This window comes from Homalodisca vitripennis, chromosome 7 (assembly GCF_021130785.1).
Source record: "Homalodisca vitripennis isolate AUS2020 chromosome 7, UT_GWSS_2.1, whole genome shotgun sequence".
Lineage (NCBI taxonomy): Eukaryota > Metazoa > Arthropoda > Insecta > Hemiptera > Cicadellidae > Homalodisca > Homalodisca vitripennis.
The window spans coordinates 83,428,580-83,455,098 of record NC_060213.1 but is presented as its reverse complement, the minus strand read 5'-3'; the positions used below and the strand labels follow the sequence as shown (position 1 = coordinate 83,455,098).

The following is a 26,519-nucleotide window of genomic DNA, read 5'->3' as shown; positions in this document are numbered from 1 at the left end:
GCTTGGTTTTAAACATTTCTTGTGTTTAGATGATTTATTACTACTAGTCTATAGATTATATTTCTTGATTCTGTTAAGTACCAAAAATATTATTTTTCTGGTCCTGAATTAGTATTCAACCTTGAAACTACGTTGTCAAGCATTGGGGTTTTACAACTCGATAATATCAGGTAGTAGGGTTTATCTATACGCATTAGCAGTAAATCGGTGTTCCCTGCAAAAGTATATTGTATCACAGGTAGGCCTTGCACTTTATTGGTATTTCTTGGGGGTATTTCTTAATGATAAATCTTGTCAACTTGATTGCAACGACTGCATTAATATATCATTTATATCATACTATGCATTGTGATTCGTTAACATCCCTATCGGCAAGGAAAATCCAGAAGCAGCTTGTCAATATTGTGGATTTTTTACAACAGCCTTGCCAGTATTGTGTTGAATACAATCGTGTAACGAGGACTATTTACATATAAACCGGGTAATACGCTCTTTACATTATTTGGCTCGTATCCAATGGAATGTTACTGTTGCATTCAAATCCAGTCCTCCACAAGTTTGTGCAAAAACAACCAACAAACAATTGTCGGTATCAGGTGTATTGTCGAGTCTACTGACCATTTGTAAAATACTTACTCATACTAAAATATTCGGCATGTAGAGTGCAACTACATTTACACCACTTGTCGCGTAACATGCTTCTTTGTGGTAGCTGTGAAATTTAAAGTGTCTAGCTCATTTCATTCTTGAAATGTTCTGAGGATAGGCAAGCTCAAACTGATAATCTAACCGAAAAATAATTTTCACATACCCCCAGCAGAGAGAAAAATAAATCATGCCTTCTGAGTCATAGGCATTGCATGACGCTCAGCCAAACCCCATGGATGGACGTGCACCATCACAGAACTTATTCTTTTCTATGTAAAAATAAAGTTTCATGCAAAATTTAAATTCTACAGATAAAATCTTTCTCTAGATATCTCACCACAGGATACATTCGAATTTTGTTGATGAAGCTTTATTTCATAGCAGTGATTAAAAAATAATAATCAAGTTTTGATGTTGACTTTTTTGTAATTTTACACTCGATAACGAACTGAACGAGTTTGATGATGATGCCTGTCACTTCATGAGATTTAGCCTAGCGATAACGAACGTTATTGGATTGGTATTAAAGGTAACCAAGCAACGAGGTTTTTTCATAGGCTATAATTGTTTTGTAATTTCAACGAAGCGTGCTATGGACATATGGTATAGCGTACACGTACATTTTATTCTAGTTTATGTGCTTACAATTGTATTATTCGGTATGAGATTAGGCTTTAAAACTAGTACCAAAGCTCTAAAAATTGATCTTTGAACATTATTTTCGCCATTGAACTCTTATCCCAATTACTTCAAATTCAACCAGTACCAATCCTTGGTTAGAGTAAAGATAATAAATACCACTCGAAAACTGGATAAGATCCAATATCAAGAGACCCTGACCTGGGCCTGATTTACTGCTTCCGTCCTAGGGGTTCGCCCACTCTGTTCATATTAATTAATTGAAATCGGGCCTTGACTCCATGATCAACTCATAAAATCGTCACGTCAAGCTTTGGTAAGATTCCTCCAGTAAAAAAGAGTTCTAGCGTGATAAGGCAGCAAATGTTCAATTGTACATCCTCTGCGGCAAGATAGAAACTATGTCAAACCTATGAACCTTCAATGAAGCTCAGTCGAATTCCACGGTTGGCCAATAATAAAGTTTCGGTAAAGTATGGAAGGTAACATAACGCCAGAGTGCGCTAAAATCAGATCTTCTCATCAACTCTTAACATTGACTTTCACTGTCTTACTTTTTATTTTGACTGCATGAATAATTTACATGAGTGTAACTCAGCTTTAATATATGATATATCATACCACATAATGCATTCCAATATCTTTCCATTACGTTTCACAGCAGTGTTCAAATAATACAGTTACTGTGAACACAAGAGTCGGCAGAAAAAATGTTTGTCAGCGATTTTTACCGTTGACTTTCCACTATTTTCCTTTTTACTCTAAGAATGTCATATGTTGAAATTTCAAATTATTGGATTCAATTTCTTTACATATTTAGTCTTTTTTTTTCGTTGTCATCATGGTTATATAGCCATGGCTGACATGCGCCATCATCGAACTCAGTATCCCTCATGTAGAAATGAATCTTGATGGTCAATTTCAAACCTATTGATCAGTTCGTTTTCAATATATTGTCTAAGGTGGCAGATAAGTGAAAAAACAGACAAACGAAAATGTTTGCACTTTCGCTAAAACTCAGCCAATTAAATTGGATTAATGGATAAATAATATAATATATTTATGTAATTCCTCCCATCAATAAAACTGTTGAACCGATTTAGTTAAAAATATGTAAGTTTAATTACAATAGCCTTGGAATTACAATAGGGCTCCGCCTCTCTGAAAGATATTCAAAAACAACTTTGACAAACCTCGAAAAATAAAAACCTTTTTAATTTAACCCATTAAATGATTACTGTTTTGCATAGGGTTTAGTTAGATAAGAAAATCAGGTATTCTTTTTAGAAGTCCTTTTAAATGTAGTTACAAATATTAAATATATTAGCTTGCAATTGTATAGCGAAATAGCACGACAAAGTTATTATTAAATATCTAACACAGATAGTGGCAATTATGAATTCTAACCATTTTATTTATTACTTGAACAATGTTATACAACCCAACTCTATGTACAGACTGTGAATTTGTGAACGTAAGATATCGAAATTATCATTAAAACAAGAGGGATGGGCATATGCGTGATTTTTCAGAGTTATTCTGAGACACTGTAGTGCGAGCTTAGGAGGGAACACATCAAGCGTGTGTACACAGCAAGCTTACATAATAATATTGTATCAGGCAAAGACAGTAATTCTTTGGAGGCCCAGTAAACCATCGTCTGCAGAGAGCTCGTGTTGCAGCCATGAAGGATACAATACTACTCCATCCTAGGCTGACGGCCAAGGACATACAAGAATACAATGAACAGTGGTAGGAAAACGAACATATATGCCGTATTGCATTAGCTGTACAGAGTGCTGCGTATTTTCCAAGAACAAAACCAGTGACAGAACAATTGCTGCATGAAGGACAATGAGTTTCATTCGATTATGCTGGTCTTAAATGTTCTTTATATGAAGACTTGAATGTATCTGCTGCTATTATGCAAAAACATTCTATGATATAGTTTCATATTTTACATAAACGTAGTTTAAGTAGCCTATTCATATTCTAGTTTTAAATTATTATAGGTTTCCGTCACAACACATGAAAGGTGATTGATAAAAGGCCAACTCTGACTCTAAAACGTGCGAATATAACCATTGAAAAGAATAATTCATATATTTTTATTTTGTATGAGAGATTAGGTGCTTTTCTAATGTGAAGATACTATGCTATTCTAAATTGTAGTAAATCTAAAGTTTTCTGCTCTGGAAATATTTCCACAAATTGTAATGAAACAACAATGGATAGATAGTTTGCTTTAAAACTGCAACAGCCGTATTTAGTTAAACGGGATTCTCCTCTACTAGTTTCAGAATACTTTAATATAAAAAATATTATATTATGATGAAAAATAAAATACCTTTTATATATTTTTCAATTGTTATAAGTGATATATTAAACACCCCTACACTTTACAAATACTCGTACTTTTGCTGGTCCATAAAATCCAACCGGTGGATTCTATTTATTACGTTCTAAAATCTAAAATACAAACAGCTGACTCTGAGAGCTTATAAATCAGTTATATAACCGTAGCTCGTATCATGCCTTTACGTTCCTTTACCCACAAAATTTAATTTTTTGAACTGATTGAAGTGATAACATATCTAACAGACTGTTGTATCCTATAGATAACATAAGTCTACATTATGCAAGGTACACTCTGGATATTTAAGATCTGTATTGTCTTGTGATACAATTCCACCGTGCAATACTCAAAATAAAAACAGGTCTACCACGGTACGACTCTTCATTTCATTTCACTTATCCATCCAACCAGCTCTGGAAATTTCCAGATCTTCCAATTTCCTCTGCACAGTGTCTACTGCTACACTTTAATCCCGCCCTCAATTCCGAACAATTGTGGCTCTAGATGGCTTCTGACCAAGGATCTGCAATATTTGAATACAATGTAAATCGTAACATCAATCATCCAGGTTGGTGTAACTGGTTTGGCACACTCAGCTGTCCGCCTGCCCAACCAGTTATAATCGTGCATGAAGACAATACGCAACTCTGTCAACTTCAGATTGGGGTCGAAGGTCAGCAAAACTGCAGCAATCCGTCATTGAGCAGGCAGCGAGGTTGTGCTTAGGTGTCCAGGCACTCCAGGTGCAACTGTGCTAATAATCGTGCCACCCGGCATTCCACTCGTCATAGTCTCCCACACTTATTCCCGGGAGCGATAATTATTCATAATTATCCTTAATTAATTACCTTTTGACTCTAGAGCCACCTATATCCGTTAGTTACAAGTGTACGTACGTTTAAGACAAATGTAAATAAATTATGAATGTTATGCAATGGACAAACGAGGTGTGGTTTTAATTTTAGAAACAAACCACATTGCAGTGCCATTATCAAACCGATTTCAGACATTTCAGAGTATTTTGGGAAACAATCGTGTTTATAGATCATTTGGAACTATTATATGATAACGTATACTTATTATTTTTAGTTAATGTCTGTAATTAAGTTATGCTTAAGGATGCAGTTGTTGGTAAAAAAAACAACATTAAGAGAGAGTCTCAATAGAGTTTTTGTTGAAAACCCCCATTGGATATTTCATACCATAGGCTACTCCATATACTTATTGGTTCAAAATAAATTATAATTCATTAAGAATCATTAGGTAAACATTAAAAGCAATCTCAGGTTAACATTTTATTATTACACTTGAGTTGCGAATTGCGATATGAATAACAGTATTGGGCGTTTGGGAGTTTGTAGAAATCTAGAACGGTTCGAATACAGAGTTTGTATTTTCTAGTGGTAATTTATGTTACTTATATAACTGTTACATTGTGTTCAGAATAAGAGTAAACTTTGACTTATAGAAACCAGTTTCTGTCTGAGATTTAATTTCGCAGTATGTTTTCAACTCTCAGCGCTGTTACGTTTTCGATAACAAGATAAAATTACACACTCAAGCCGTACGTCACTATTCTTGACAATTCAAATATGTTAGTATAAATATAGTCTAATGCTGTGAAGGTGGTTTACAAAGATTGTAATTTATTCCATATGTCTGATACTTGTTGTTACCATCCATCTCACATTTTATCTATGCCTCACTATCAGCTTTACACACGGACAAGGATATGTTTGCACTGACCGAGCTATCAAGGTTAAGTAAAAGTTGGCTTGAGCTATTAATAGCAAATCTTCCTATTTTGTTTTTATTGCAATGTTTCTTTTACAAACCATAAACAAAACAACGGCCATCAGAAAACTGTTCTTGTTTCTGTTGATCATCCCTTTGAAAACTTTACTATCAAGGATTTAACTTAATCAGTACAAGAGTTGATAATTTTTAACCCAAAGAAGGCCTCTGTATACCTCTTGTCTGTAAAAACCCGTGGTTACTAAATTTCACCACTCTTTGGAAATGAAAATCCTGTAACAGTTTCAGTCTTTGATTCAAGTAAAACTCCATCCTCTACTAGTTTATGTTTACGAATGGCTGATGTATTAGAATATACTTGGATCATCAAACCTGAATTGTAAAACATCAGTAGGTGATGATCCTCCCAGTCTGTAGGAGCTCATGACGAACACGAGCTTCCCTATGGAAGCTCCAAGTTAAAGTGTCCTTCAACCTGTGGAAGTATTCGAGCTATAAATACTCCCGGCCTATGGGACCTCCAAACCTGTAGGATCACCTGACCTACAGAAGCTCTCAGCCTAAATAGGCTTCCAGTCTGTTGAAGCTCCCGTCTTATTATTCCAAACATTTATCCATATATACCGATTATAAGGATTGTAAAAGAATTCCAATCCTGTTAAGTATATTTGTTAAGGACCTCCTTTAAATTTGCATGAAAGCACCACCAGCTCATTTACATGATGATACTGCAGCGAACTGTGGCTAATGGTATGTGAGAAACATTAGTTACCATGCAAAGTTGATTAGAAGTGATATTGCCAACCTGATAAAAAAAGAACGTTTAAGATGTTTACATTGATTGGAACTGAAAGGGGGTCTAATCAAGTGTAACGAATGGGTCTTGTCGCCCAGTCGCATAGCGTAGTAACCAACACGTGCAAGTGTGTGTCAGGGAAGCATAAGTTGATGTTACAACTCGCTAATTAACGCAGATTCCACGACGGTAAGGCCTCTGTCACCAGACACATAAACATTCGGTGCGGGAGCCAGAGGACGTGTCATACGTCATCCACGCATGTCCTTGTCTCCAGTCTGTGGGCGAAGAAGCTGATTTTCCAGCCTGGGACCAGGACGAGAAATTCTCCCGTTATAAATGTGGACACGATTTTAAAAAAGTTTTAACAGTAATTACATTATGATACTTTAATTAAAACACCAATGCACTAGAGTGTAGAAAAATACAACAAAATTTTAAGGTTTTAGTTATTACAAAGACAGACGGACTGCTCTTTTACCTTTGGACTTTGTAAAATCAATAAGTTCTTTCTTGGATCAAAAGGAATCCATGTAACACGCTTCAAGGTTCCAGGATTTATTTCAAGAGTTATTGCTCAGTTGATCAACCATACGGACATTTAAGAAGGACATTTCGTGTCCTTAATAATCCAGAGGACAGTGGACTCAAGTATCCAGGACCTTTATTTCAAGAGTTATTGCTCAGGCGATCTAACATACGGACTTTAAGAAGGGCATTTCGGGTCCTTAATAATCCAGAGGACAGTGGACTCAAGTATCCAGGACCTTTATTTCAAGAGTTATTGCTCAGGCGATCTAACATACGGACTTTAAGAAGGGCATTTCGGGTCCTTAATATTCCAGAGGACAGTGGGCTCTGAAGAATTACAAACCCTTGTCATCTAGGCGCTTGAACGTTTTCCCGATGTTCATTTACAGTTTTTGTTCTGCAGCCAGCTGTTTTAGTGGGAGAATAAGTTTATAAATAACCCTTAAGAAGTTACCAATACATTATTTAAATATCAGAAAGGGGCATTTGCCTAAGTTTACCTGCTGAAATAAACATTTGCTATTTCTTTATACTAGATCGAGAGCCTTATTTGACTGCTATTTTAGTCACGTATCTTATAACAGTACAATTTTATTATTTCTTGATTTATGTCATCGGATAATAAGATCTAATATGAAATGGAAAACGTTTAAAATTAATAAGGGTGTACTGTGTAGTTGTAATCCTAAGCTTATCTAAAGTCTACAGATTGTTATAAAAGGTTCTTTAGTTACTATCCCAGGGAAATAAAAATACTTACAGTTAAACGTGAGCTGTGAACTAGGTATATAGGTTTGATTTTATTGACTTATGTCAATGTCAACTCTCAATTCTGGAGCTTTCCAACGTCTAGCTTCGACTTAAGTCATCGAAGTCTCTCAGTCATTTGGAGCTACCAGTATTCTACAGTAGTGCTCATATCCAACTTTCTGACGTTCACACATCTCGAAGACACTATGCGACCATTAGCATCAGCCAGTTCGTTCGATTATCAATGGTGTTCCTCAATGTAATTGGTGTTTGTTCTAAATTAAGTTGAATAAAGCATGAAAAATACGTAGCCGAACACAGAATTTTATTATTAGCTTATTATATGAACGATCTGGTGAAAAGTTGGATAGATCCAAAGGTTAGACACTTAATAAAGTATGAAATATCCTAAAGTAAGCTAAACTAACCAAGTAAAACCTAAGCGAATTTCTGAACATAAATTTTTAGGACATTTTGTGATACATCCTTTTCGTAATTTATTCATTCGAAATTAGTCCAAATCTTTCTTGGAACGCAGAAGATCTTCAATTTTCTTTATTTTGCTACACTGATTCATAAATAGGTGCATTGTTTTTGGTATCCAAAATATAAAAGCATGATCTAGTAGATTTTGGGTCTACAGTTAAAGAAGACAAACCATGAAGTTACTGCGCCTGGATAACAGAATGATAAGATCAAGGCTGGTCCACGGAATGCTGAAGCGCGTGGGACGTCAGCGCCGGAATGTGAAGGAGCGTGCCAACTGCAGCAAATATTCACGACACATAAACAGGTCTGTTCTTTGATCGCCAGGCGGTGTCCTGGGCGGAAACACCGGTCTGATTGTCGGTTTCCCTGAGAAACCCGAGCGGAAGCCGCGTGCCTTCGAACCACGCGTTTAACGTGTTAATAAATGAACATAATTCTTCAATAACAAGCCACTTAATAACTTTAATAAGGCCTAACGCGATCGAATCATGGGGCCAACCGAGTTTCGACTTGCCGAAGACGTATATTTAAGTGAAGATATGATCTAACGTATGCCCTCGCCGCCACACCTCCACGGCCGGATTGAGACATCCGAGCCGACCCTAGCCTGTCAGCGCAGCCGGGTGCACTGCACGCTGGAAACATCGAGGGGCTAAAGCCCTAACCTTGGGGCAGTCCTTGTCATGTATCGTAGGCTCACTCTAGCTCTCAATATTTAGCTCAAATTTATAATCATATAAATATATTTGAATTTCCAAAAGTCTTTATTGGTGCAAATGTATTTCCTTTTTACCACTAAAAGCTAAAAGGAAAATAACAAATTATCATTTTTAGCACTAGTTACCATTGATGTATTTAGTTTATAAATTGATGTCAGCTATTTTGAATAGTTTCATTCTTAACGTGTAAAAGAGTGTTGTAGCTAAGAAATGATATAAAATCAAGTTACTTTATTTAGTTATTTTATGGTGCGCCAGGTTCGAATCATCTCTCCTCAATATTGAAGGATATTTGTAAGCAATGAAAAGGAAAATGGATAAGGAGAGCCCCAAAAATGTCAAGCAGGATGCAACTACTCCACAACCACCTACAATGTATGGCTGTTGACAAAAATTAATCAACCGTGGAAAGGATTATTGATTAGTTTCTCGTAACACGTCTAAGGACTCAGGTAATCCATAGTCTCAGTAAAAGGCATCATGGATGTCCAAGTTCCGACCTCCTCGTTATGTGTGAGCTTAAATCTGTGAGATTTTATCACTAAGCCTACTTTAGGATGGATGGAGAATTTTTACATCAATCTGTTAAGTATGTTTTACAACCACGAAACGTTTCTGAGGATCATATTCTGTATGAATGTAGCTTAGGATATAAGTTAAGAAATATGAACATTAATATATAGGTTTATTACATATTTTCAGAATAAAAACCTTTCTTAAGGTATTTAAATAGTCTTGTTACCTCTTGACAACCTTATAACACTGTAATAATACTTTGGTCACAAATGTCGAACAATTGAGTTTCGTAACACTACGCTTGCAGTATAGCTAGATCCCCATAAAACTTCTTGATACTGTAGCTCATAAAGTAACACTGAATAACTTTCATTCCTTCAGTTTCTTAACATTGAAAACAGAGTGATGAAGCACGTTAATTTATCAATTATTATACAGTCATGTATCAACCCAAAATATTAATTAAATAATAATGTATTATGTACGATGACGTCATTGTCCGGGAGACGAGAGTTAAATAGTCTCGTATAAACACACTACTTTTATTCTATAACAGCACAACTTGTACTGTATAAAAACACAAATTGTATTGTATCACCTCACAACTTTTATAATCACACAACTAGGTTTTTCTTAACCCTGATAGAGACATTTCCAAATGAAAGGTATAGCTAATCAACTACGCTACTTCTGGATGAGGTCGAAGTGGGAGATTATCAAAAGGGTTAAAAAACTTTGTCTTTGGTCTTATTATTCTTAGATACACTCGAAGCAATCCGACAAGAATCGTGTGATCCGTGACAGTGATAAAACTATATATGTGTCAAAAAGTCGATTTTAAACGTTTCGCCCTAAGAGAAATTTCGTCTTAAAAAGTATTATCGTTTCCTCATTTTAACCATTTTCATACTCTACCACTTCGACATATATCAAAACTAGTGTGACTGACGTTCAATTTCTTTGTCAGAAGAAAGCCTCTATTGAATTCTAGAAAAAGACACAAATATTATTTATTTGTTTCAAACCAATGTAACAGACCATTTTTTGTTTGTTTATTCTAAGTCAAATGTTTGCACCCAACAGCAACGGTATGATAAAAAATATACGAGATAAAAGTAAAGTTGACACTCCCAAGCATTGCATTAACGCCATGCGTGTCCAGTACTCTGCAGAAGCGGTTTATCCAATTAACGATAATTCGGCCGCAAATGTTAATTTTAATCCCAAAGTTAATGATAATATTAATGCCACTGCTTGACTCGCCAACGCGCTTCCAAATGCATAGAGAGAAACCACTTCATAATCTTATCAGGCCTGTAATTTAGCACCCAATCAGACTCATTTACAAGCTTTGACAAGTATTTAATTGGGATGTGTTTTAGCCACCACTCGCGTTCCTCCGCCCATAAAATTACCGACAGTAACTGATTTATTAGTGTGTCATTAGTCTACTTGATAGTAATTTATTTAAGAGAAATACGGAGTAACTTGTCACTTCATATCTAAAATGATATACCATATCATTTGACTTTAATTCCAAGGCGTTGGAAGTTGTTTCAGTTAGTCGAGATCAACCATATCAATTTTTTTATATACTTTACTCTTCATGTAAAGATATATTGTCTTTCCGTCCGTATTAATTATGTTTTAAGGTAGGACTACGCCACACTAAGTAGCATAACAGGTTTCGCTGAGGTTTCATGCAAAATTCCAAGCTCATTTAATTCTGATAGGCTATATAAGTTACTATGTCTCATCTTAAAATGTCACTCTCAGTTCGTTTACAAAGTTATTTATTCTAAGATATCCTCGTTGCATTACGGTTATCATCATAAGACCAATGTAAAAATGTTATAAAACGCTCTCATAAAAAATTCATGATTCAAGCGTCATCCAATAATTCTTAGCCTACATGTCAATTCGCTTCCGAGATATCGCGGGCAGACTGACAGAAATAAACTTTTCAAGACCCTCGAATGACAGGCTTCCCTAACTCTCAGCCAATTAAATACATATTTGGTATATCATTACGTTTTGGATCTAAATAGTGCAGGATCTGATGTTATGTAGAACTTATTACGATGTTCAGGTCTTAAAGGCACCCAAGTAAAGATGCTAATTTTAATCAAGTTACATCTACCGGTACTCAATTCTTATTTTCACAAACTTTAAAACGCCTTTCTCACTAAAAAAATACTTAACTTTAAATTATTTTAGTTTTTTACATAACATTTAAAATAAATTTGTATGTATATTAAAAACAAAAAATAGCAGTGCTAGACAATAGTGATACTATAAGCAACGATATTATACATCGTGGGAGGATCCAGGTTACAAGGAAAAAGTCACAATGGAACAAATATTTTCTTATTTTTACAGATTATTACTTATACTTGTCTTTTTTACCAAAGGATACGTGTATACTTTTGGAAGTATGGCGATAAAGCAGTTATGCTAAAAAGAAAACCATTTTTTAAGCATTATTGTGAGTATTGTTTCATGGTTTAAAAAATTCCATAATTGATTTTTACGCGTATTCGGTAAAATTTGAATGTCGTTGTTAAAGATTAAAATATAATATACAGTAGTCTTACGTGTAGTTAAAACGTAAAAAGTTTTCAAAATGTAGTTCTTTGTTTGCTCGTCATTACTTTAATTGTGAATACTCGACTTCTGTATTTATCAAAAATTCTTTTCGACCCCCGTTAATTTCTACTACTTTTATCATTTTAAACGTTCCTACCTGTATTTATCAATGGATATAAATAGTAATGAATAGGATTTATTATAATGCACAAATAAGTTTGTTTTCAAAGTTGTAGTTTAAAAACACAACAATACTCGTAGTTTATATTTAAATACAAGTGAAACTCAAGCCATGCAATTTTTCTAACCTCTTTAAAGTTAGAGTGCAGATTGAAAATGAGTTGAGTTTGAACTTTTGCCAAGTGGAACGTAAATACACTCGCAATGTTTGTATGAAGTGCAGTTTGTACTTATATGTGCAGAAAGATTACACTACTACGAACTTTGCTAAAGGAAGGGGAAAAGTCTGAACAAACTTCATCGGTAAACTTTTCCTACAAATGGCAGTACTAGTATTATTCTGCAGCGTTGAAATGGGTCAATGTTTGACTGATAAGTGATTCAGAGCCTCTCAAGAGCTGCATAATTTGGTTTTAAACTTAGAAACTATAAATAGATATTCAAGCGAAACAGTTTTAGTATAAAAAATGTTTCTGCAACCAAACATGATCCCATAATTAGTTATATTATTTTTATGGACATTACGGGATAGTAATAACTCAATATCATTAATACGCTATTTTTGAAGGTAGAGACAAAACAATTATTCGTTTCACATGCAGATTTGTAACGGTAACTTGCTACAACAGTGTTAATAAATTCAGTACTTTGACTGATCTTTCCAGACACTATTGTGTTTTAATCTGGTTAATTCTAATTTTGTACAGTGTATAACAGAGAAAGTCCTAAAGGAAGTTACGAGAGTAGAGTCTTATCAATTAACTGTTCGATTTTCTAAAGCATCGATTGTTTTTATCAAAATCATTAACAGTTAATATTTATAAATATTCAAATTGTTTCTGTTGCAGCACTTTTACTAATGTAAAAACTTCACTTTTGTATCTTTAACAGTTTTCATTTAAGCTTGATTACAAAACTATCTAAATCGTGGAGTGATAAAAAATGTTCTGCTTTCATATATTCATGAGCTGTATATTTAAGGTTGTGTATTTAACATAAAGAAACATTTTTAGAACTAACAATCGATTTCACCACCAAGTTGTATTTATCAACGTACTGGCACTTACGAAAATGTATTCGCGACATTAAAGTAGATAAAGGATGTTGTTTCTCGTCCTTAAAATATATTAAATGTCCCACACACTCACTTATTTGTCGTTGGAATGTGAGTTAAACAAGTATGACCGTTCTTTATCACGGCTAAGTCTATAAGAATAAGATTTTTGTTGGTCCTAGCTTGTATGTCAAGGTTTGAGTTAGTTATGAGTGTTGGTATGTTTGTGCGTATGAGTGTGCGTGTAACAGTGCGTATATACGACAGTAGTTGTACGTGTACGTGAATATTTGTGTGTGTATGTTGGAAAGAGTCATTTGGACTCAACAAATTCTTTTAAAATTTGGTACAAAGACTTCTCTGCCCGATGTTTTGGGCTGAGCCATAAAATAAGATTATTAGATATTTACTTAGGATGGGATTTGGGAGGATTCATTCCCAACTAAATTTTACTATTTATTTTATTTTGTTTTCGTTGGAGCTAGTCTTATTTCTGGTTTTCGGAAAATAAAAATGTGTAGCTTTTGGTAAATTTCAACTGTTTTCCTAGCTAAACAACTTACAAGAAATTTAAATTGAATTAGATCCTTTTAGAAAACAATATTGCGTGCGCCGTAGCTTAAACTAAATAATTAATTATACTAAATTCGAACAGTTCCGAACAGATTATTTTTTGGTGAGTTCATGATCTATTTTGTTCCGAATCTATTAAAAATATATCAGTGTACTAGATTAATAATATTCTTATCAAACTATGTGATCAGCAGCATGATGCAGAATGTTTCCATTTACGTAAACGGGATTAAAATTGAATGTGTTTTCTCGAGTATAGTAACAATTTAATTACTTTTTTCATTGCGATGGTTAAAATAGGTCTCCTAGATTTTTTACAATATTTGTTATTACTGTATGATTATTCTCTTGAGATAACAGCATTTCGTTAGCATCCTTGCTAGCCTCCCCGCATTGTAGCTTTACTAAAGAGAAACTGTCTAAAGCGTCTGGTGGATACAGAGTCGGCATGGTTGTCTGGCTGGGTGGTTGTGCCAGACTCAACAAATGACGCGTCGTGTCAGACCATACAAGTACAAATAATAGGGAATTTATAATTGTCTGGTATACTAGAATCCAACATATGTTCTTGGATATGTTATGATTCGAGAAAGTAGCAAGTGAACTTTATACCATATGGTAGGAGGTACGCCACACCACCTATCGCGTAACAGGCTTCGCTTATATTACTTGAAAAATATCAAATCTGTACTGATTTCATTGTTGAGATGTCCTTTATATAGACAGACAGAGAGGCATCTCGTAGAACGGGAATTTTTTTATCCCTCCGCAGATAAATTGCGTTAACATCAGTAGTGAAAGGCTTAAATGACGCTCATCCACATCGTACAACTCATTCTTTTATGTGTATAAATCGAGTGCAAAATTCATACTGTATATGAAATATTTCTTAAGACATCTTTTTATGATACATTTACATTTTGCGCTAAAATAAAAATTGTTAACGAATTTTAACATTGGCTTTCCATTCTATTATGATTTCTTTTTACTCTATGATTAAAAATATCACATGTTATAATGTTAAATTGTATTAAGTCTGTTTACAAACTTGTTTATTCTGCTATTTTCTCGTTTCCATCATGATTACCCATAAGAAGAATGTAAATCTACTCTCTAATGCTCAGGTAAACTCTTGGTCGGACATGATGTACCATCACCAAACTCAGTGTTGCCTATCTAGAATGAAACATCGTACAAAATGTCATCTCTATAGATCAATTACTTTTCAAGATATTGTGACCGACAGACAGAATTGAATATTTTCGAGCCTCTCAACTGGTTAATTGCTCCTTCGCTAACGCTCAGCCAATTAAGATCTAATAATTTTCGTTGGACTAATTTCCCATTAATTATATCTTAAGGGACGCCTCTATTCGTCACGTTTTTTATAAGATGACCAGCAATCCCAAAGTTCAGTGAAGTAAAGCAATCAGCTTTTATGTTGTGTTAGTGTTTTCAATGTTTCTGCCCTGCTTGATTGACCAAAGAGAGGTGAAATGAGGTGAACAAACAGGAGGTCCGGTGACAGGACGGGTGGGCGCTGTGAGAGAGATATGCAAATACAATTAGTACATTGGTAAATAGAGGACACACACACACGCGCGCGCGTGACAAGTGGGTGCACTTTGTCAATCATCGATCGATTTTAACTTCCTAAATAGAATAATAAAAGTTAGACGACGTATTTTAACACTTTCTAAATAAGTTTAAAACTCAGTTACCACAGGCGTACAAGATCATTTTTAATTTTAGAAAAAAAAATAGAAACGGACTCATTTTAAACGATGGCATTTATTTTAGTACCGCATCAATGTCTAATGTTTCTCCTGGTTGAATTACACATGTACACATTTTACACACTTATATGCTATATATTAGGTAGAAGCACGTTACACCAAGTGTCGTTTGACAGGGTCAGCTGAGGACGCTTGCATATTTCAAATATATGTCCTGAGCACAAATAGAAAGATGGACAATAATAAATAAATTTTTACCCCCCCCCCCTCTGGCAGTAAAAAAAGAAACTGTCAGCCCTACTGAGTCATAACCGTCAATGACGTTCATCCAAATTCCATAGTTAAAAATGAATTGCCATTGAAAATATTCTCATGTATATATAAATTAAGTTCCATGCTAAAATTGAAGTCACAAATTAAATCTTTCATGAGATTGCCAATTATTAATGGCAGCTTTTCAAATAAAAGTTCCGGTGAGTTAAGAAAGTCACTACAAAGCAAGAGTGCGTTGATCTTGTGATCGAATTTCAACATTGACTATCCAATCTTTATCTTTTCACTCTAGAAATAAAAATCACATGTACGATAAGGTTAGTATAAACATATTCACTGATCTCTTTGAGTGACATGCACAATCATCAAACTCTGTGTTACTAATAAGTTATATTAATGATTAATGAAGCTTCGAGCAAAATTTCAAGTTTATTAGTCATTTCGTTTTCGAGATATGTCCGGACAGACAGGCAAACAGAAATTAAATCTTTTTAGCCCTACGACTAAATAGGTTTTCCTAAATAAATTGGCATGAATGGCGTTTTATCGTATTTATTATTCAACTCAAAAGAGAGAATACCTTTGGCAAAAATGACAAATTTAGAGTTTAAACATAATTTAACTCCTACACACAGTATTTCCATTATGCCCTTATGTAACTTTAAAGTTCAAATTGCTATGCCTTAGTGAAACATTTTTTAACACAAGAATGAAATTAAACTTATGTATTTTAAGTATAAGACCATAATTGTGGACACCTACATAAAATTACTCTAGTTTTCCTATATTATAATAAGTATTTCTGATTTAAAATTAAAAATACTTAGAGATGTAGTTTCCATTTTCCATTCCTAATGTTTAGATATAAGCGTTTATACTTCAAATGTCATTTACACGCTATTGATTTAGAGAACCACAGTGCTTATAATATAGCGTACCCCCAACTGTCAGGAATGTTTGATTAATTATATCAACAAACCACAGTTTCCGCTGACTGATCAAATAAGTCAATACCAAACTTGTCCCCCTCTCCAACGTTGATGTCAGACAGTTTCTACAAACTCTATTCGTGGTTTCTATCACTTGGTGTGGATAATTTCATGAAGAGAGGAGGACCCTCTCTGCAGGAAATTGTAATCAATATTGTATTTTTCTAAATAAAACACAATATCGCTGTAGTCAATTTAAATAAAGTGAGGATTCACAAAATTTGGAAATATGGCTGTAGGTTAAATATATTTCAATCGTATAATAATCGATACTCATAGCCTTGTACGATCCAAATTATGGGGTTACCTACATTATCGCTATTATAAACCGTGTATATTGTATATTTCAGTGTTGAGGTAAAATACATACTGTGAAACACACAACTAAAAATACACAAAAGTCACTTTTAGGGCAAATTCGTTGTTCTATAACCCAGTGAATTTTGGGGGAATAGTTCCCCCATATTTCCCTCTGTGTGCACCTGACACCATATTCATTACATTATCCAAATAGTATGTATTATATTATACAAGGAAGAATTAATAATTGTGCAGTCAAGTCTTTTAGAACGTAGTGGAAAATGGATTTTCTATTCTTCTTGATACTTTTCGTTAAGTAATTTTTTGAAAATATACTGTTTTTAAACCAATAAGGTTCCGGAATTGCAGAACACCTCTGCCAGATCTATGATGACCCCTTTCCAAAACCAATTTACGAGTGGAAAATCTCAGCAAAAATTAAAGTTAAATATTCAATTAACATGTTATTTTTAACCCTTTCGATAACCTCTCGTTCACCACAAGTGCGGCTGACGATCGTCTTATTACAGAAAAGAAATTCCTCTATCGATGTCAAGAAAACCCGCTTGTGTGTTTGTGCAATGCAAATTGCTCTCAACTTGTAGGACGATTAGTTTTTCCATTAAACGTGAAATATAGTATAGGGAGTGTACACTGTCTAAGGCTGCAAATAAAACTATTATATTTGAAAATACATAGGTTAGTTACATGATAAAATGCTAGTGATAAAAGATGAAACCGCAAAAAACCAAAGATGTTTATATTTCAATGTATTCTAATTTACGAATATCTGAAAAAAAAACATTTTTAACGTAAGATAAGAAATGTTATTTGCTATAAATCAACATTAGGTTTTGCACCGTGATAATTTGCTTTTTCAAAGTGAATAAATATTGAGTGAAATTGTAAACTGTAACAAAAGGCCAACATGATGTATAATGACCGGGTTGGCGACCCTAATGACCGTGAATGGGTATTAATTACAACCTCAATGTACCGCACAAGGCCTGGCCTCGGCTATCGATATGAAATACGCGTTTGACATAATGGACTCGTGCCGGGTGATTTCACGCCAATCGGCCTGTACAAAGCACGTCGTTATTAACTTAGCTTTGATCCAATCTAGTGCAGGCCCTAACGGATTGCCGATAACGGACAGCGTTGGGGTCGGAGAGCAAAGTTCAGCATATGTGTTCGCTTAGCTCATATGCGACTATATCACTTCAGTGTTTCTTACTATCATTGTTACTAGCATCCAATACAAAAATTTTTTAAACTTAATTATAAATCATACTTATTAAGTATTATTTTTCTAAATTTGATTCTTGCGTGATGAAAAACGTAACCTCTTTCCGATCCCTTGTGTATGTACTGAAACCTTCAACACTGAAAACTTACTACTCTCGAGTACAAAACTTCTATCCCTGAGAGATTAATTATGATACTCCTACTCTCAGAAGACTTCTGAGAAGATAATCTTGTTAGGAGAAGTGGCTCTACTTATTTTACTTCATAGATGAGATCATAATATTGATGTGAAATATGGCATCTTGCGGAAACACGAGGTGGATTATTTGACAACCATCATAAATATTGGCCCCAATTTAAAGGTTAAGTAATGTTATACTTTGAACTAAATATGTTTTTTAACATTGCAAACAGTAACTACCAAATAGTTTACACTATTTTACATAATATTTTACAAAGTACTATGCGATACTTTTAAGAAGATATTTTACAACATTTTTACAGAATATTTTACAACATTAAAAACTTTTTACAATATTTTAAAAGACGTAAACGTCTGAAATTATATCATAATGGTTGTCGGGCCTTAAATAGTCTGGGTCCTTATCCATAATATCGTTTTTATTTTACATTTAAAGCTACCTAAAGTTTTTAAATCTGAGGAAATGTTATACCAAATTATTCAACGTGAAATAGAAACTTAAAATGTGTATCCTCCAATTGAAATTCGTGTGCATTTTTAATTGATCGCAATCCGAAGTGCTAAGTTGTATTTATTTAAATATGCTATTACACTTTACTGAGTATACAAAATTTAGGAAAATTTAAGTGAATTTAATTGAGGTACTTTTCGTTTTAAATTAATCACATACATTGAGAAGGATTACAACAATTTCCAGGAATTGGTATGCTTAAATATCAATTTCACAAAATCAAATAAAAAAAACTCGGAATGTGGTGTATATTTTCCACATACATGTCTGGAAATGAGTAATTTAAAATCTACGACTAAGAATACAACTCTTCAGAAATGTCTGTTGACAGGATTCTTTCTACGTCAAGGTTGAAGTACCTTCATTCACAAGAATCTCTGCTAACGTGATCCGAGCTTGGATTAGCGTCAGTCACTATTGTTAGTGCGAGATTCAATGGACAATAGTGTATCGGGTTTCCTCTCTGATCGAATCTCCCGATCTTGCTATTCTCTCTCCTTATACTGTCGGATTCAATTTGCTGTATCCTGTTGTGCTTAATGAACGGATTTCGTTTTCATTGATTCGATCAGCAGTTCATTCAAAGGTCAAGCCCGTACCATTCTACGTTTATTTATATTCTAACCGATTTTCTATCAGGATATCTTCAAAATATATTCCAATCAACTCCAAAAATCTAAATAATGCAGCGAAACACGATTGGGGGCCCATAACTACGATTTGTATGCCTCCGACACAACTGTGTTTTTTCATAATTTTAAAATTATCAACAGCATCCTTTGCATGAATGCATTAATATGCATCTTTGTTCTGAAACAATGCTGTTATTTACAAAGTGAAACACTTTTATCTCAATTTTACATTTAGATTACATGATTTCTACCTCATATTTTCAAAGGATGTTATCCGCCTTCTCTTTGGACAATGAAGATGTCTCCTCTCCTACTTTCGCGAAGACTAGGGTGACTCATTCATCTTTCCTCTGAGATAATGAGGATACCTTTTGTCATGTATCTCTGAGGAGACGAGAATGTCTCCCTGTAGTCGATCCGTTTAGAAAATTAGGGACCTCCTCGACATGTAACTCTGAGGAGATGAGGATGTCTCCTCGTCATGTATCTTTGAGGAGACGAAGGTGTCTTCCTGTTATCGATCCTCTCAAAAGTTGAGGATACTTCCATGTCAAGTACCTCAGAGAAGACGAGAATGTCTCCCTTCCATCCTTCCGTTGAGAAATGTAGAGTACCTCCTTGACATGTACCTCTTAAGAGATGAGGATGCCAACTCGTCATGTACCTCTGAGGAGACGAAGGTGTTTCTTTGTCATAGTTCCTCTCAGTAGATGAAGATATTTCCACGTCAAATGCCTCTGAGAAGACGAGAATGTCACCCTGTCATCGTTCCGTTGATAAAATTAGGATACCTCCTCGACATGTACCTCTAAGGAGATGAGGATGCCACCTCGACATGTATCTTTGAGGAGACGAATTTGTTTCTTTGTCGTAGTTCCTCTGAGAAGATTAAAATGCTGCCCCGTCTTCGTTTCTCTGAAAAAATTAACATATTTGATTGTTCCTCCGAAAAGATGAGAATGTAACTATACGACATATATTTCTGAATATTGCTATCAGATGCAAAACCATAAAAAACCACGATAAACAAGAGACATTTTCCCTTAGTGCAAGTAACACGATAATAGAACTGACACGGTAAACATTTCCTGATTCAGATCCTGTATTTAACGATCAGCTGCGAACTTAACTTACCTCCCCCACAGCCGTGTTTTGGAAACGCGTTGCTAGGATCCTGCAGGATATAAGAGGTTCCAGTCCCTGAATCCTGTCTTTTGTTGCAGGTGGAGTGAGCGAGCATGCCCTGAGTAGCTGAGACTATGCTCATTGTACCCAACTGGATCATCATTGCGGTGAGTAGTATACCTCTAAATATTGGGTTTGTTGTAACATTTGTAATACTTTCATACATTCTACTGAATAATCGGTTTGTTATACTATTGAAATACCTTGTCTTTTGCATACTTATTACGTGATTTCAAAATACCAACGTAATTAATGTACGATACTGAACAATTAAATAGCTTTTTCTAGTTTAAAAATAAACAATCCAATATTACTTTTTATTCTCGCATTTTCTTGTAAGGAAAACTTAATCATATCCAAATAACGCAATAAAAGGTAGTTTAAAAATAATAATATAATCTAATTGGTACTTAAATTATTAATAATAATAATAAATCATTATTAATAACCATTTCTAAAATTAAACATTTTACATCCTTTTAATTTTAAGAGACTCTAATTTTATTATATTTTCCGTAATATTAAGCCTAATGCTGATCCCGAAATACACTAAACACTATCAAACTATATTAACTAGTATATATTGGTTGAAAGTTCAACGGTGTAGCATATTAGTTTACCAGTTTGTATGCAAATTACATATTAAATGCCAAGCAAATATTACTCCTTGTTGGTGTACTTTAATCACTTAATTAAATATAGCTTCCTAACATTCACAAAGGATTGACGTAAAATATTAAATTTTCTGAATGTATAAAGGTTTTTGACATCCATTTTATTCAATACCAGATCAAAAACTTTATTTAAATTGCATATTGTTTAAATGCACTTTCTTTTTCCGACTTCAGATATCAATAATAATAATTATTATTACTTTATTATCGTCCTTAAATGTCACTATTACTATGTGTGTTATGTGTATGTTATGTTATTTATGTTACTATCACTATTTATCAGGTAATTTAAGTCTCTACTTATACCATCTAGTAATATTCCTTTACTTGTGTAATTTAAATATAAACATTTCATAGATAATGACTATTTTTTACGGTTCACTGAAGGATATCTAATTAAGTAATTTCAAATCATTTCTGTTTATATTATTCATTGCTCTGACACTTCATTTTCAGTGTTTTCTTGTTTCTAGAATAGTATACGAACAATTGTATTAGTCACTCATTCAATAAAACATCATTCTTATATTTTAGCACTCGATTAAACACATATGTGGGAAAATTTATCATTTTATTAAAGTATTCTGTATTAATTAGAAGGTCGAAATTACAAGTATGTGTAAAATATTCGAATATGATATTCACTTCAATTCATAAAATGAAACCATTTTCATTTTTTACCTTATAATTTCATAAATATCTGTATATCATTAGTCGTTTGATATTATAACATTATAATATTCGTCGTTGTTTAAAAATTATACTAATTAATTATTATTTTAAATATTTATTTATTATTTTATTTTAAATTTATTTTAAATATGAATGGCTCTACTCGAGAGGATATTATTTACTAATTGTATCCTTTTTAGGTGCTTTTTGCTATTTAACTAAATGTTTTAGATTGATAATGGACCTTTTGCATTGTCTAGCTAGCGGACTATGAAATAAATGTTGTTTCTAAAAAAATTTTTTTAAGTCTCTTTTTAGAACTATAGGTTTGTTATGGTTTGTTTCGACAAAGAAAACAATCTATATTGGAATAAATCTTATCTAATTGCAGGTAATTCTATAACGTTTAAGAATATGTCTGACACAATGAAGTATTACGCTTTCGATAATTGTATTATCACAAGAGCTATGGTACATACAAATTTACACGTCACATTTTGAAAGAATTTAGCTAGCCTTTAACGTCGGGCACTGATCATATCACAAGTCGCATCATGGGAATAAAAACCAGCAATCCCTTTTGACGAGGCTTTTTCACAGTTACTATTACTAAATAAACCTCCATTACATTAATGTGGGTTTTTCCATTTCAAATTGAGATTATAGCTGTATGATCACTCTTCTGTTGAATAATTGCAGGTCAAAAATTAATCTAGTTTGTTATTTAATTTATAATGGTACTTCCTTTGTTTAAAGCTTGTTACTGATAATATATATGTTACTGATAATGATTGGATGGTTTGAAAGGATAATACGATTTCGGCCATTTGCTATCGCTATGTAATACAAAGTGTACGACACAAAGTTTCGGGGATTGAGATCTAAACTCTTCGTCAGGTAAGAAGACAATTAGTATATTATATACATGTACTGAAAAAGTGCAGTTCCAAAAAAGGGCATCAAAGAAAAAATACACCAAGATACTTATCATAGCACTATGATTTCAATACAAGTAGTCTGCATGTTAAAATGCAGTACTGAATAAAATATGTGAAATATACTATTTTCAATATTTGTTCGTGTAATTTTGGAACTATTTCGTTAAAATCGTTTTTAAAACAAATTTTTAATGTTTTGTTCTTATAGAACATTTGGAAATTCATTTTCCAATCAACAACATGCAACTTTCTTTACGAAAAATATTTCTTCGTATAGCATTTTATTCAATTATATTACGCAATACTTTAAAAAGAGTTTTATTTAAATTCATCATCATCACTTTTGAAACCTAAGGTATATTTACGTTGTTCTCCCAACTGATATTAGTTAACTAAAATTATTGAAACCAAGAACTGTTTAAAATTGTGTTCGAACAAGCAGTAGAACATAATAAGTAAAATATCTTTATTTCATCTTAAAAATAAATATTTCCCTTTTACAGTGTGTGTGTGTGTGTGTGTGTGTGTGTGTGTGTGTGTGTGTGTGTGTGTGTGTGTGTCCCTAATTTTCATTTTGAACATTGTGCGATTGATAATGGCAACACTGCAAGACAATGGCGACTATATGTTTGACTTGTGGCGGATTCCCAGTTGGTAGTCAAGAAGCACGTTCATAATCAGTGATTATTTCTCTTGTGTCAGCTTGTACATTTACAAACTTTAAATTAATTACCTTGTTTAAATTATACTAAATATATATAAATTATTCAAAACTATTAAGTTCTGTTTTAATTAAAATAAAATATGACATAAAAAATGCATGTACCTTTTAGCATTTCTCCTAATACAATTAATTGTCCAACTAACATATTTTACTTGTAATCAAGATAAAATCCTGTTTTATAATTGTATTTGTTATTAAATTGAACTTAGCACTGTAGAACTAGTATAGTTTTCACTAAGAACATAGTTATGAGTCATCATCTGACTAAGTACGTGAGGCAGGCGGGACTGGTTAGTGAGCCCGTTGCGTTATCAAACTGCACATTAAAAGTGAAAAGTAAAGTCGCACACACTAAAGGAGGGAATAATTGTTCCATTTTATAATTTAACATTTTAATTCTATCACCATAGCAAATACAAAATTTGTTAACCGAGTATCCTACAATAGAGTGGATGAAGATTGTCTTTTTTTATTTATTTACGTAACTAGTTCTTTTAAATTATATGTTTTTTAGTAAGCATCGGTTTTTTACATAGATGTTTATATTTTTGTATTTTCGTTTCTTTATTCATAACGTCATAGCTATTTTACATTATATCAATTACAAATTAAAGTCTTTTTTGGTATTTTCGTAATGAATACAATTGCAGGACTGCTAAGCAACAGCCATGTAGAATAGAATAACAAACTAAGTGCAAGATATATACCACAGGTTATGCCAAAGGTAATTACAATAATAGACCAAAGTTCTATACTTTAAGGGGGAAACCAGACCATCATAACATTAAATTGTACATCACTGAACTAAATTATATATAAATAGATCAGATGATCCAACGAACGAAATCACCAAGTTAAGTAACACAACTAAAGTAGATAGGTAATAAATAACATAACAACAAGATCAAAAGGTGTTAAAGATAAGAAAAACAATATAAACTAGTGCAGAACTCAAGAGATGAAAAGCAGTGAACTGGCGTAATCTAGTGACTATAGCTCATACAAATCAACAAGTAAATAGAAAGACATAACAGGAATATTATAAACAAAACGACCAATATAAATCTGGAGATAAAATGTATAATTAGCCAGAAATCACAGACCATACTTGAAATATGAAAGTGATAACTAATACAACAAGACCTTGATAAATAAGTGATAACAGCTGGATAATAGTATAGGAGATCAGTGATTGCTTCATATAATGTTACCGAATCGACATGTTCTTTTTCACCTCAGTTCAGCATCCCTAACTGTTTCTTTGGTTTGGAAATGTTAGGTCGTAGTAATAAAATCAGTGGACAAAGTGAACGTGCAGCCGCAGACTTCCCAGTCTAGTAGCCAGACACCATAAATCATACCTCGGTCATTCGTTTAACGACACGCACGTCACCTGTCGAACCGTATGGCATGTTTTACTGACTTCTCTTTTCCTCCAACGACCACATTAGCCATTACCCGTGGTTGTCAAGCAAGAGGTCGTTGTTATTCCAATCTGGAATATTTTTAACGATACGCACGTCACCTGTCGAACCGTATGGCATGTTTTACTGACTTCTCTTTTCCTCCAACGACCACATTAGCCATTACCCGTGGGTGTCAAGCAAGAGGTCGTTGTTATTCCAATCTGGAATATTTTTAACGATACGCACGTCACCTGTCGAACCGTATGGCATGTTTTACTGACTTCTCTTTTCCTCCAACGACCACATTAGCCATTACCCGTGGTTGTCAAGCAAGAGGTCGTAGTTATTCCAATCTGGGATATTTTTAACGACACGCACGTCACCTTTCGAACCGTATGACATGTTATTCTGACTTCTCGTTTCCTCCAATGACCACATGAGCCCATTATCCGTTGCTGTCGAGCAAGACGTCGTAGGTATTCCAATCGGGGATATTTTCAATTAAGGATGTTCCGAAAGGTGGTCGTATAGCTTTATACTTAACAGCCATTTTAAAGTATTACTCTAGTTGTCATTATATTTCCCGCTAAATTTCATATTCATCGGATTTATATAACAGAGAGAATATCTTGCTGCCTATCATTTTATTTTTATTTTCTTCAAAAATAAATAAAATTGGTACAAACATTAATTCCTTTTTTGATAGCCTTATTATTACGATGTGTTTGTGAAATATGTACTTCATAATTTATTTCTAAACGAGAATACTATTCCATAGTAAAGAGTTTGAAACTGTAATATGGAGTTGCGCTAGCAATTCCTTCACATATCTATAGTTATGTTTAGAAGCAGTTTTCTAGTTCTCGCACAAGAAAACCAAAAATAAGCTTATTTAATTTTAAATTATATAAATTTATTTTATTTTTTATAGTATAAGAAAATTATTGACATAAGACTCAATTTGTTTTTATGGTTGCTAGAAATAGAACTTATTTTCAATAGCGTTGATAACACATGTGATTAAATAATTATTGGAGATTATTGGTTTTTAATATAAATAAGGTAAATAAGGTATAGGATTTTGGTTTGGATTCTTGTTTTCACTACTCAGTTTTCTTAAATCTTTGGAATTTTAGAGGAATTCTTTGACATTTTTCCAACCAAACTTTTTCCTTTTTTATTTTGATATGGTCTTTAAAAAAACTCGTGAAAGATAGCTGAAAAATAAAGGTTTATATCGAAATTTAAAATATTCTCTTATCGCACGCAACGCACACTACAAAATTAGAATATCACTCAACACTTGTTCTAAGCACTAACATCGGTGTATAAGTGTTAACCTTCTGTGCCCAAGCGTTACTGCAAAGGATGCATCAGAGGGAATTTACAAACAAAAACAAATTATAAATGCCGGTTAAATATTTTGAATATATCATT

At 33.5% G+C, this 26,519-nt stretch overlaps 1 protein-coding gene across 1 annotated transcript in view; it reads left to right on the top strand.

Annotated features, from left to right (window-relative positions):
* LOC124366014 overlaps positions 1–26,519 on the top strand; it is a 435,131-nt gene that overhangs the window by 382,487 nt on the left and 26,125 nt on the right. The window contains exon 5 of the mRNA XM_046822206.1: positions 20,707–20,775. Coding sequence (XP_046678162.1) covers positions 20,743–20,775 — 33 coding nt within the window. The 5' untranslated portion in view covers positions 20,707–20,742. The remainder of the gene's footprint in view (positions 1–20,706; positions 20,776–26,519) is intronic.